General features: G+C 46.5%; 1 protein-coding gene across 7 annotated transcripts in view; it reads right to left on the bottom strand.

Annotated features, from left to right (window-relative positions):
• Positions 1-12,998, bottom strand: part of CRACR2A (calcium release activated channel regulator 2A) — a 154,470-nt gene that overhangs the window by 41,890 nt on the left and 99,582 nt on the right. For 5 of the 7 annotated variants that reach the window (XR_010120917.1, XR_010120915.1, XR_010120916.1 and 2 more), the window contains exons 10-12: positions 7,803-7,874; positions 3,852-3,897; positions 1,191-1,297 (exon numbers count right to left, since the gene is read on the bottom strand). Coding sequence is in view for 4 of the 7 variants with exons in the window: in XM_055281072.2 (XP_055137047.2) it covers positions 1,191-1,297; positions 3,852-3,897; positions 7,803-7,874 (225 nt within the window). In the remaining 3 variants the exon portion in view is untranslated. The remainder of the gene's footprint in view (positions 1-1,190; positions 1,298-3,851; positions 3,898-7,802; positions 7,875-12,998) is intronic. The other 2 variants (XM_063639880.1, XM_063639881.1) reach the window with 2 other exon arrangements.

Raw genomic sequence — 12,998 nt, 5'->3', positions numbered from 1 at the left:
GAGGAACCAACAGGCCAACCACTATTGCAGAGATTTGGCTCCCAAATTGTATCTCATTATTCAGCTATTTAGAACAAGAATTCATGATGATCAGGCCCGAAGATTTTACTGATGAGCTGATTTACATCTCCGGAGTCACTTTCCCTGTGCATATCTTTTTCATTTCATGCTTGCAGTCTTCAAGGTCTCTCTGGGTCTGATACTGAAGGGTTGGGATGCCTCTATCGCTCTGTGGCCATCTATGTGGACACAGCACATGCCAAAATGAAGAGTGGGCAGTGGACTGGTTTGTCTCTGAATGAGCTATGAGCTAACCCTTGGGTACTCAAGTTCAATCACGTGCTGCCCAAGAGCAACAAAATGTGTTACGTTTGAGTTAATTAAATATAAGTCATTGAAACGATCTGTCAAGCATAGTCCCCAGCCTTGTCTGTAAAAGGAGTTAACTATTGGAGATTCTATTTGACAGTTTAATTAACCTTCATAGCCAATACAGTCATGTTCCTAAAAAACCAAGTGCATCGGCCGGGCGCGGTGGCTCACGCCTGTAATCCTAGCACTTTGGGAGGCTGAGGCGGGCAGACCACGAGGTCAGGAGTTCAAGACCAGCCTGGCCAACATGGAGAAATCCTGTCTTTACTAAAAATACAAAAATTAGATGGGCGTGGTGGTGCACCTCTGTAATCCCAGCTACTTGGGAGGCTGAGGCAGGAGAATCGCTTGAACCTGGGAGGCAGAGGTTGCAGTGAGCCAGGATTGCACCACTGCACTTCAGCCTGGGTGACAAAGCAAGACTCTGTCTCAAAAAACAACAACAAAAACCCCAAAACCGAGTGCATCCATTCTGCTCAGCAGACAACAGTGTAGTGTTACCCAGCTACACACTCCATCTCTCTCTCCCTTGACCCCTCTCCTCTGCTGCTCTGCAGTCCCTCTCTACAAACACACAGTAGGGTGAGGCAGCCTCAGAAGACAGTGGTCTGTCCTGGGGCCTTTGTTCTGCACATTCCCCCTCTGGCTTGGATGTCAGAACAGGGAGGGGCATGTGTTCCAAGATTTGAGGGGAGTGAGTGCAGCTGACCTCAGTTTCCTCACCTCTCAAGGGGTCAGCAGGCACTGAGTGTGGGCCCAGAGCCAGCTCCCAATGAGCCTGAGAGGAATGAAGGGATGAGCAAGTGGAGATGACTTACCTCCTAAGAATCCCTCTGCTGTCCACATATTTGCCTATCACGGAGCCAGATCTCTGTTTCCAACTTGCCCTGGAAGCAGCTGTGTTTGCCTTGGCTGCCTTATTTTTCTGTAGAAACACAAAATGTCCTCAGATCCATGCCTATTTGCCCCGATGTTTGAACAGAAAAGGGCTCATGGTTCCCACCTCACAGACTAGGCTCTACACAAAACTCTGAAGGAAGTAGGCAGTGTTCTGGTCTCCCTGTTAGCATTTAGCCACTCTTCCATTTTGTCTTCATCTCTTACCAGAATCCCTCCATCTCCTTCCCCGTTATCTAATCAAATGAACAAGTACACAGTTTAGAGCCTGGGGTCCATCATGCCATTCACAGGAGCACTGATGATTTGTGAAAGGAAAAGAAGAGATAAGTGTGTAATGCATATTTTCTATACATATTTCTAATGAATATAGAAAATATACAATAAACATTTACCGCTTCTGAAAAAATATATCTATATTTTTGAAACAGGGTCTTGCTCTGTCTCCCTGGTCAGAGTGCAATGGCATGATCACAGCTCACTGCAGCCTCAAACTGCTGCACTCAAGCAATCCTCTAGCCTCAGCCTCCTGGGTAGCTAGGACTACAGGCGCCCTACCATGCCTGGCTAATTTTCTCATTTTTTGTGGAGATGGAATCTTGCTATGTTGTCCAGGCTGGTCTTGAATTCTTGGCCTTAAGTGATCCTCCTGTCTCACTCTCCCAAAGTCTTGGGTTTACAGGAGTGAGCCACCACGCCTGGTCAGACAGAAAAAAGAAAAAATATTTACAGGCATAAAAAACTCCGTGAATCTTTAATTCACAATCTTCTGTCTGGCTCCAATCCCTTTTTATTTCTAAAGCCGCAGCTGTAATGAGAAAGTAACTAGCCAGGAGGATCCATTAACTCGGTGTTCTGCCCGTAGAGCTCCTGAGCTAGCACGAGGTAGTTCAGCTCTTTGGTGGAAGCAGGCTGGGTGTGGATAAATTACTAACATCTGCAACACATAACCTGGGTGGAGCAGGGCTTTACAGCCCCCTTTGCCTATGCTCCATGACAGCTGTCTTCCAGGAGATGAGGCGGGGGAGTTAGACTGCAGGAAGTCTCTCTCGTTAATTAGCCGTCCCATGATTCCCAATGATCCTTAACGAGAGGAGGGGCTGCAATGCTCCCGGAGCACCTGAAGGTATGGCTCTGCTGATTCCAAATCAATCTTCAATTCTTATTGAATTTGTCCCTCTTTCTTTGATTCCCCACAGGAGTTCTTAATTCCATGCCCCTTTCAAAGCAGAATGAGTTTGGCAGGTAAAGGGAAGGGAGGTGAAGGGATTCGGGTGACATTTGGTTGGAAGTTTTAAAATAAATTCAGTGTTACTTCTGAAACAATTATAACCATTATCATCATCAAACAAACATGTGTAGGCTTAAGTCTTGCTCTAATAGTACACACAGGTGGGTGGCAGAGATGTTTGCTGCCAGTCAGCAATGGAAAAGAAACTGTGGCGTAATGCAGTCCCTCAGGGATTTGCAATTATAAAGCAGGTCAGATCTAACTTAGGGCAAACCAGCTGCCTTCTGCTGACCATATCTAGGTCCCACTGTTCAGCTAAGGGTCCAATCCACATCATCCCCTTTCCAAGAATCTTTCTCAAAGATTCCTGTCGTATGGAGGGGGGGATGGGAATTCACTTTCCTCATGTGACAGCAGGGCTCATGGTCCAAGGTGGTAAATGACTTGCCTAGGGACACACATGAAATTCATAGGATGGTAACCCTGATGATTAGGAAGTCACATCAATCAATTTGGCCTTCATTTTTCTTCCCTTCAGAGCACCCAGTGGTTCCTGTCTAAAGGGGAAGATGAGTAAGAACATGAAATCCTAGGTTTTGGCCAATGTGGTCCACAGTGAAGACCTTTAAATAAATATAGGATTTCATGTCATTTAGGAAAGTGTATATATATATATATATAAAATACACACATATAGACACATACATACATATATACACATACATACATATATACACATACATATATACATATACATACATATATACACATACATATATACACACACACACCATATATATATGTGTATATATATATACACACACACACACTACTTAGAAAGAGAGAGAGAGAGACATGGTACTCAGGTATGGAAGAGTAGGGGTCCCTATAGGATAGAGAAAAATTGTTCATGAAATCAAGTATGAAAACAGTGAAATACACATTTCTGATGTGGTCTATGACAGTGTAAAATGCAAAATTTTCATCGAGATAAAAATTTAAATGAAGAAGAAAGCTGTGAGCATTTTGGTTTAGAAGCGATAATGACATTTCAACTGCGCCATCTCATGGATAGAACTATGATTTCCGCATCCAAGAAATGTGCGACCCTCCCAAATATTTTAGTCTTGTTGTGCCAAGAGGAAACTGCGTTACTCTGTGGAAAATTAACACGTTGTTACCCAGTAGGCCACCCTGAATTTTTATTATTTGCAAAACCTTTTTATGCCATCATCCTGCCGAATAGATCCCAAGTGTCAGGATATTGCTGGGCCAGTCTCGACATGGATCTGGCTGTCCAGTGGACCACAGCCCTTGGTCCCCCACAGGTAAGGGAGAACCGGCCAATTACCTGAAAACATATGTCCCGTTCATCCCGAAGGTGCTTGTTCCTTTCCCTGTGGATGGTAAAGGGGAATCTATTCAAACATGGAGTTTGCAGTTGACAGATCCAACGGCAGCCAATTCGCTAGTCAGGTGGGTGCAGGGGAAGGTGTGGTATGGAAGACCAGGGAGTCTGTGGAATCTCCTTCCGTAGGGATGTGATTAATGGTAGAGGATAGTTTGTGTGTACAGATAGGTACACACAGATGTGGGGGATAGACTATGCCCTTCAAACACCCGTGGCCCATCAGGATTATGCATGGCCTGTCTTATTATTAGGGGCACTGCCTACAGAGGGGACCCCAGCATTCCAGCTCCACCTGGGAGCTTCCTGTTGGGCTCCCTCTTCCTTTCTCTCTGCACCATTCATTCATTCATTCATGCATGCATGCATGCACGCATTCACTCAAATGTCTCCTGAGCACCCACTGTATGTCAGGCACTCTTCTAGCCATCAAGGTCACACCAATGACCAAAACAAAAAGTTCCTGCCTCACAGAACTGTATTTTAGTGGAGGGATAACTGTTATTGAGAAAATAAAGCAGGAAAGTGGAGTAAAAGAAGCCAGAGTGTGGAGCAGTATTTCAACTACAGTGGTCAATGACGCCCTCACTGATAAGACAGCATTTGCACAGAACCTTGAAGGAGCGGGAGAAGCATTCCAGGCAGAGGAGAGGCTAGGGCAACGCCTTGTGCTGGGATACACCTAGTGTGAGCAAGAAATAGAAAGGAGGAAGTAGAGTGCCCAAAGGGAGAGTAGTTAGGAGATGAAGCCAGAGAAAAAGTGGATGGTGGTCGGGACCTGTCTCTTCACAGCCCTGTGGGACACTGTACAAACTTTGATTTTTATTCCAAATGAGATATGAAGCTAAGGGGCTGGGGGTGGCGGGGGTGAAGCAGATGGCAAAGGAGTGTCAAGATCTGGCTCCCGTTTTCAAAGGATCCCTCTGGATGGGTGCTAAGAATAGATTGCTAGGGGCAAGGGTGGGGTCCCGACACTTGACGAATATTTGTAGCAACATGGAGGTCATTGGTGACCTGGGTAAGAACTGTTTTTTTGGAACAGCGGTGGGGAAAAGGCCTGATTGGTGGGTTGAGAATGTGAAGAAAAGGAGTGGAGACAGTGGATGTGAACAACTCTTCTGAAAAGTTTTGTTGTAAAGGGGTTGAAGAAATGGCAAGTAGCTGGGTGGGGAAGTGAGGACAAGAGATGTTAGACAAGAAACATTAGCGTACATTTGTAGGTATCTTCAAAAGAGATAAAACTGACAATGGAGGAGAGAAAGAACAAATGCTGGACTAGTCCTTGAGGAGCCAGGAAGGGACAGGCTCTAATTCTCGAATGTGAGTTAGGCACAGGGGTGGGGGGTGGTCTCTGTGATGAGTATGGGGAGTACATCCACCATAACAGAGAAGAAGGCAGAGACATGGGCATGGGAGGAAGCTCTTATTGAATGGTTCCAGCTGTGAAACAGGAGCAAGCGTGAGGATGGAAAAGGAGGAGTCTTTTTTCCAGGACTTAAAGTAGGGGCAGTTGGGAAAGTGAGTTGACTGGGTCTGCAGCGCGACTGCAGAACGCACTTGGGGTTCATAGCTGGGAATTTCATCCGTTAACACAAGAGGTGGAGAGGGCAGGCCAGATGACCTCAAAGTGCTTAGCAGTTTTGTGATTCTATGACTCTTCTGGCCAGTGACCTCTGAACAAACCCACACTTTTGAAGAGGAAGGGAGGGCACAGCCATGGTTAGGCCCTGATCATCATAATGCAGCCATTTATGGGGCACTTATCATGGGCCAGGTGCTCTGCTAAGTGTGTTGTACACCATAGAAAGAGATTTTAGGTGGGGCCTGAGGAGTCACCACCTGGGCAACTGACTTCCAATTCCCCTAGTCTTGCAGAAAACATTAGGAATGTGCCAGGGTTGTTTTCAGTTACCTGCATGAGGTGGGCAGGCAGGCACACAGCCAGGGCCTTCAGAACAAGTCAGGAGGGACACGGAGGTTATTTCACAAGTCCTGAGAATGGCAAAGTGAGCTGCTCATGCCAGAGGGACCCTCGCTCCGCGCGGAGCTGTGAGTTAGCACCCTTTCACCTGAGAGAGGACCTTGGGAGACGTGGAAAGTCTCACCGTTTTTTGGAAAGCAGGCTGCTTTGTTTCCTGCTTTGTGGCTTCCTGCTTTATGGGGATGTGGCCATCCCCATACAGAAGCCTCAGTATTTAAAGAAACATATCTGCTTTTGTTCGTATCACTGCTCTACTGTGATTCCTACTCAGATGTATCATCTAATTCTCAAAAGAAGCCTGTAAGCTAGGCATGGGAAAATTAAGACTTGGATTGGTTAAGTCAACTGCCCAAGGTCACACAAGCTAATGAGAGGAAGTGCTGGGTTTTGAATCAGATCCAGCTTCAAAGTGCATGTTCCTAATCAAGTGCCCTGAAATTGCTTGCATTTGTACCCACTGACCTTCGGATGGCAGCCCTTCTCACCCCGTCACATCATAGCTGTTGTCCTGATTCCACCACCATTCCACCCCTGCCCTCCCCCGACATTCCCACTGTTCCCCCACCCCTACCTCAGCACTATCTCTCCCTTGATTCCTGGTGGTTTCACTGTGAAGGAGAGATCTGCCATGAGGTCTTCCCTCCACCTCTCAGCTTTCATTAGCCAGTGGGGCTGAAGCTTGGTAACCCTGGATCGATGGCACAGAAAGGCCTCAGGGCTTTTGTGATTCTGCGCAGATATTAGCCTCCATTAGAAACACCCGTAAGTATTTGTAGAGAGCTGCCTTGTCATTCTCCCCTGCCCATTCTTTTTGAATCTACCTTTTTATTTTTTTCTAAATGCAATAGAAAAAAAAGACCCCAAACTTGTCCTTATACATTTTGTTCTCTTCCTTTTACTAAAGCCTTCCTAAGAATCAAGACCTTCTCGCAAATGGATTATAGCTTGGTCGCCTAAGAACCCGTTTACACGTTGCCCTGGCTCTGAAGGCCTGACTGAATCATGCACTGAGCACAATCAATCTGAAACACATTCAGATTGAAGCACTTTTCCATTTGGTAGCATCGTACATGCCAGACACAGTGAGCTTCCCTTGCTTTCACAAAAACAAAAACCTTCATAACATAACTGGGAAGTGATTCAAAACCACTTGCACTTCAAAAATCAGAACCCAAAGTCCTTCTCTTTCCTCACCATTCCCCAGGAGGTGCTCAGCAGGCAGTGACTTAGAAACTTCATGGGCAACATCAAAAATTCCATCTTTCCCCACATGGGTTTGTTTTTCTGAGGAGGGGAGGGTGGTGCACATTCCAAACCAGTAAACTTTGAGTTTATTGCTGGGGGTCTTTGAAGTCTGAGAAAGCTTTTTATCGGTGCTCTGTTTGTGATTCCTTTACTCATTCAACAAACATGAACAGAACACAGCTGAGTTACAGATTTCCATTGTGGCTCCATCAGCGAGTAGCTGCGTCGCCTGTGGTAAATTACTTCATTCCTCTAATGTCAACTTCCCCATCAGTTAATTCCTGTGAATTAACCGCCCTACTCACCTAACAGTTTTGCTGACGATGAACGAGATAATATTTCTAGCATAGATTAAATGCTCATCAAACCCAGCTCTGCTCGCTTGTGATCGAGTACGAAGCACAGTCCTGTGAGGGACTCAGAGGAGTGGGGCAGAGCCTCCCCACCAGGAGGACTAAACTGGACGTGGGCGCGTGTGTAAATGGACCAAACATAATAGAGTGGCTACTCAGTGGTCCACACACTGCAATGGGGACCAAGGGAATGAGGGCGCTCTCTCAGCAGGCACGTTTTTCCAGCACGTAGGCAAGGATGACCCTCAGACTGGTCCTTCCAACCCCAGGCTTCTGGGAGGTGCTCTCAGCACAGGCCAGTGCCCACCAACGCACCTTAGGAAATCCAGCTGCTTGAGGAGCCCGGCCTTCTCGCGCTGGAGACTCTCCGTCACGCGGTACACTTCCCTGGGGAGGAGGCAGACACATTGCGGTAAGCTCCCAGGTGGAAGCCGATGCCCAGACCCCTCATGCTGGAGCCCAGCAGGTGATGCTGCGCTGGGGATGGAGGGCACTGGAGGAAGGTGGCCTTCTCCTGGAGAGCTCCTTTGCTATGCAAGTGCTTTGGGCATCGCACATGCCCAGTTTGGGAGGTGAACTTATCCTCATTTCACAGACTCTGACCATCAAAGAAGTCTGCTAAGTCTTGCCAGTTCACACAGGCAATCCGTGACTGAACCAGGGTCCCCTCCTAACCCCAGACCCAGCCTCATTCCACAGCCACTTCACATGCCACCTGTGAATAGGCTGGATGGTCACTAAGTGTGCGTCCAGGCTCCAAGCTGCCCTATCCTATCCAGACTTCAGGGAATTAGAATCCATATCCTTCTCCAGCCAGACCTTGAAGGGTGAGAGCAGAATTTGTATCACCTTCTTTCCCATTCTCGCCCCACCCAGAGGCTGGTTCAGTATGTTTTTAGGAGCTCTGGAAGAATCACCTTCTCTTTCCCACCTTCCTCCCAAAGTCTCCAGACATCTGGACTTTTCACTACTGGGCACTCATTTCTCTGACTTATGATTCAGCTGTAATGCAGGGATTGAATGTATCTATTATAATCATTGATATCACTGTGCAAACGTGTTAATTATAACAGGAGTTGTGAGGAAAGAGAGAGGCAGGGAGGCTGTGAATCAGGGCAACTAGAGGGCAACTCGGGTGGGGAGGTTTGTGGACACAGGGCTGTGTCTGGTTTGTTTACATTGATACCCTCGACACAGTGCCTGGCATGGAGGTGTAATCAGCAAATAGTTGTAGGAAGAAAGGAGAGAGAGAGAGAGTAAAACAGGTGAGGGGGAGCAAGGAAGGAAGAAAGGGAGGGAAGGAGGAAGAGACGAAGGAAGGAATGAAGGAAGGAGGAAAAGAAGGAAGAAAAAAGGAAGAAAAGATGGGGTAATTGGGGAGGTCTTCAGCATCAGTCAGGGAAGAAAGGAAAGGAAAAAAATAAGAAATTAGGTGATACTGGGAAACTGGCTTAACTTCACAATTCTGTCTTCATTTTTCCTTCTGTGTTCTATACCATGCTGTAGACATTTTTTAATCACCCTCCGATCTTACTACAACAGCCCACAGTTTCACGTTTCCAAATTGCAGCACAGCTTTTCATGTAGGGAGCATCTTGCAAGTTGATACAGGCGTCACCTTCCATGGGCTGTCAGGGCTGCCAGGCTGTGCACACACTGGGCTGGGCAAGCACCCCTCTGCCACCCCATCAGTATCATTACTGAACCGGCAAAAACAGCGCCAACATGCTGGCCCGCAGGACTCTCCTGCCAAGCTCCTATTTACCTGATTCCTTAAGCATGATGTTTCTTTTTTTCCCCACTTTATAGAATAATTATAATGTCAATTTACAGCAATAACAGGCTGAATGAAATTCTAAGTTCAACTCAGACAATTCCAATTAAGCAACAAACCTTCTCTGGCTCCTGCAGAGACACAAATTCCTGACATTTTATTACCAATTATATTTAATTTCAACTTGAAGAAAAACAATGTATTTCCCATTATCCAAACTGGGTCTCTAAACCCCTGTCTGGGACTCTGCTCTGATGAGTGCTCTGTGAGCAGAGCTGCCTGCTCCCGACGCTGGGCCCTCGGAGCTGAAGATCCTGGTGCTGTGCTTTAGGGTCCCCCCACCCCACCCTGTATCCTGCCTCTCTCCAGGGGTGGCCAGGAGCTCACAGCTTTTCCTCTGCTCAGGAAAAGCATTCACCAGGGACTTAAGGTCTGGGTTCTCACGGAGTGTTTTACCAAATAGCCAGTTCCCAAATTCTAAGTCTTCTCTGGCTCTGCACACACAGCACCGGTGACCACTGGAGCTATATATCCATACATATGTATTAGAAATACATGTGAATACAGGTACTGTTCTATTTGTCTAGTAAACATATATCTGCTTGGATATTTGTACATCCATATATACACACATATATTCAGAAATATATTTCTGTGTCAACAAAAGAAAGGCACTCTGAAAAAAAAAGACACTTAGATATTTGACTAAATGACCTCTAAAGTCCTTCTAACCTAGAGGCTCAAAGTGTATACACGGGTAATATGTAAACTGAAAGGGAAAGAACCTGCGGTTTGTTTGGAGTGGTAATTGGTGCGGCGTTGATGGTTACCCTCAGGGAACTGCTGTTGGCTTTGTTTTAGGGGAGGGATGAGCTATGGGGTACTTCACAAGACATACTGTCAAGTGAAAACTGCAATGCAAATGCAGAACAGTATGCTTAGTATGCTACTGTTTTATAAAGGAAAGGTGTGTGTGTATGCATGCGTGTGCACGTGTGTGCACGCACATATATGTGCCTGTGCCTGCATATACACAACATACTCTCAAAGGATCCACAAGAAACCATGACCGGTGGCTCTGATGACTGCAGATTGGGGCCATGTCGGGGACACAGACTTCTTTTTGAGCACACAACCTTTTGTGCCTTTTGAATTTCCTGCCTTGTCATAACTACTTACTCAAAATGAAAGTTAATTAAAAAACAGAGTTGCTGCTTCTCAGCTGACCTTCATCTTTACATTATCTCTCTGCTTGATAGTTCTTTATCTCATTTTAAAATCTACTTCTGCTACCTTGAGCATCTTCAGAGATCAGGAAAATTAATTTTGCCTGTTCAGAATTCTTGCTGATCAGTGACTAAGCCTGTTTACCTCCCAGCTCCACCCTTTCCTCTCCCAGCTGCTCTGCAGCAGCACGGAGCAGCAAGACCCTGTCGGAGAGCAGGGGACTATCAGGAGAACTGGGCTCCGTCTCTGTTATCCGGCACCAGCTAGCTGCATGGCTTTGGGCAGGTCACTACACCTCTCTGAGCCTCGGTCTCTTCATGTATAAAGTGAAGGAGGTGAACCAGAGCATCAAAGTCCTCTCCATCTGCCGGTCTGAAACCCTGCTCTATGGAGGACAAGCTGAGCCTCTCGCTGCACTGCTCTCCCAGCCTCCCTGGACGGGACATGCTCTCCGGGCCCCAGCATGCTCCCCAGCTGCACAAGAAACTGCAAGCTTCTTGAACACCAGTTTGTGAATGTTCTGGAGTCATATTTCTCTCTTCCTCCCAACCCTCCCTCCTTCCCTTTTTTTTAATTCCCAGCCTCCAGAGATTGTGTCTCTGGCTTGGTTAATTAAGATAAGACTTCAGAAAGCTTTGACTCCTCATGCTGTGATGTGATGTTCCAGCACTGGCTGTTTATTTCCATTTGCTGTTCTAATGCTTGTGCCTTCAGATGTTTGTTGCTTTTAGAGCTTGATTGAATTTCGAGAGCCTGCATCCTTAATTCTGTTTGTAAAGCTAGATGCCTGTACCTTGTTGACCTCTTCTCAATGAGGAGGAACCGATTTTGCTTGTTCACAATGAAATATGTTGTCCTTCCACAATTGGTCATCCAAGAATTGGAATGGAGGGGCTTATGTTAAGTCAGCTACTTGGGAGTTTTTTTTGTTTTTGCTTTTTTTTTTAACTAGGGATATCTTACTCGGGTGAATTCCCAGCTCAAACAGGTCTCCTTCCTTTTACCCCAGGCAATTAGTGCCAAATGGTACAGGATTCCGCACGTAAGTCAAACCAGCAGAGCAGTTTTATTTAGGCCTATGGACCAAAATCCTGCCAGCAGTCAGACAGAGTGAGCACCTTCACTTTTGAACAAGGGGACTTAACATCTATCAAACAAGTTCTGGTAAGTAGCACTGCCCTTTTCCCTAAAATCAGACTTTCAGTACTACCTGGTACCTTTCAGGATCGGACACACAATTACGTTTTTCAGAATAAATGAATGAATGAAGAGTGCATGAACGAATGAGCGAGTAAATGATAGCCAGTCCGACTCTTGTAAGAATATTTTCTGCAGGCTTGTTACTCTCTAGGGAAAATCAGCAAGATGTGCCTAACTCTTAGCATCTTGGGATAGTTACTTAAACCTCTGAACCTCCGTTTCCTCCTCGATAATGGCAGAATCTGCCAAACCAGGAAATTTTTTTTTTTTGGAGACGGAGTCTCACTCTGTCGCCCAGACTGGAGTGCAGTGGCACGATCTCGGCTCACTGAAACCTCTGCCTCCCAGGTTCAAGCCATTCTCCTGCCTCCGCCTCCCGAGTAGCTGAGATTACAGGCGTGCGCCATCATGCCTGGCTAATTTTTGTATTTTTAGTAGAGATGGGGTTTCACCATGTTGGTCAGGCCGGTCTTGAACTCCTGACCCCGTGATCTGCCCGCCTCGGCCTCCCAAAGTGCTGGGATTACAGGCGTGAGCCACTGCGCCTGGCCCAGGATGATTTAAAGATCAAATGCGAGGATGTCAAATTATTGACATAAGTGAGATATATTGAATGCCCAGCACGGTACCTAGCACAGAATAAATGTTTGCCAAATGAATAAGTCATTGACTATATGATACATGAATATACAAACAAACAAATGAGAGTCCTCCGCCCTGAGCCTCAGAGTACATTTGTTCTAAAACCTAATACTCCGAAGACAAGATAAATTACTGACTCTTCAGGGACTCCTCCAGCGTAAGGTGCAGACCTAGGCTTGATTCTGCCTCAGGTGTGCCTCTGCCTAGTAAACTAACCCCCATGGCTGGACGCCATTGGCAGGTCGGGCCCTGAGAGATGTGGGGTCTCCCTCTACTGGGACCACACAGTTGAATCTGAGGAACGTGGTGAAAAAAATGGGCAGAGATGGAGAGGCGAGTCCAGGGCAGTGACACACGCTCCGTCAGATCACAGGCTGATCCTGGAAGCCTTCCTGCTTCCCTCTGGCCCCTCTTGGCCTCCCAGGTCTCTACACAACCACAGTCACTTAGGATCTGTCTGCTCACTCAGCATTTGCCCACAGACTCCCTCATATTTGTTTGTGGAATAACATGTCTTTCTAATCACAGAATGCATTTTCTGAGAACAGGGCCGTACATTTCTGGTCAATTCTAGGCAATGCTGGACACAGAACCGGTCTGCTTAATAGGGTCAGAATCCTAGAAGAGTGTTAGAAGAGTCTAAGGGAGGAACAAGCCCAAATCCACAT

The sequence above is a fragment of the Symphalangus syndactylus genome, chromosome 5, assembly GCF_028878055.3.
Source record: "Symphalangus syndactylus isolate Jambi chromosome 5, NHGRI_mSymSyn1-v2.1_pri, whole genome shotgun sequence".
In the NCBI taxonomy this organism is placed as follows: domain Eukaryota; kingdom Metazoa; phylum Chordata; class Mammalia; order Primates; family Hylobatidae; genus Symphalangus; species Symphalangus syndactylus.
The sequence above is the reverse complement of the archived record's forward strand: the minus strand, read 5'-3'. Positions and strand labels throughout refer to the sequence as shown.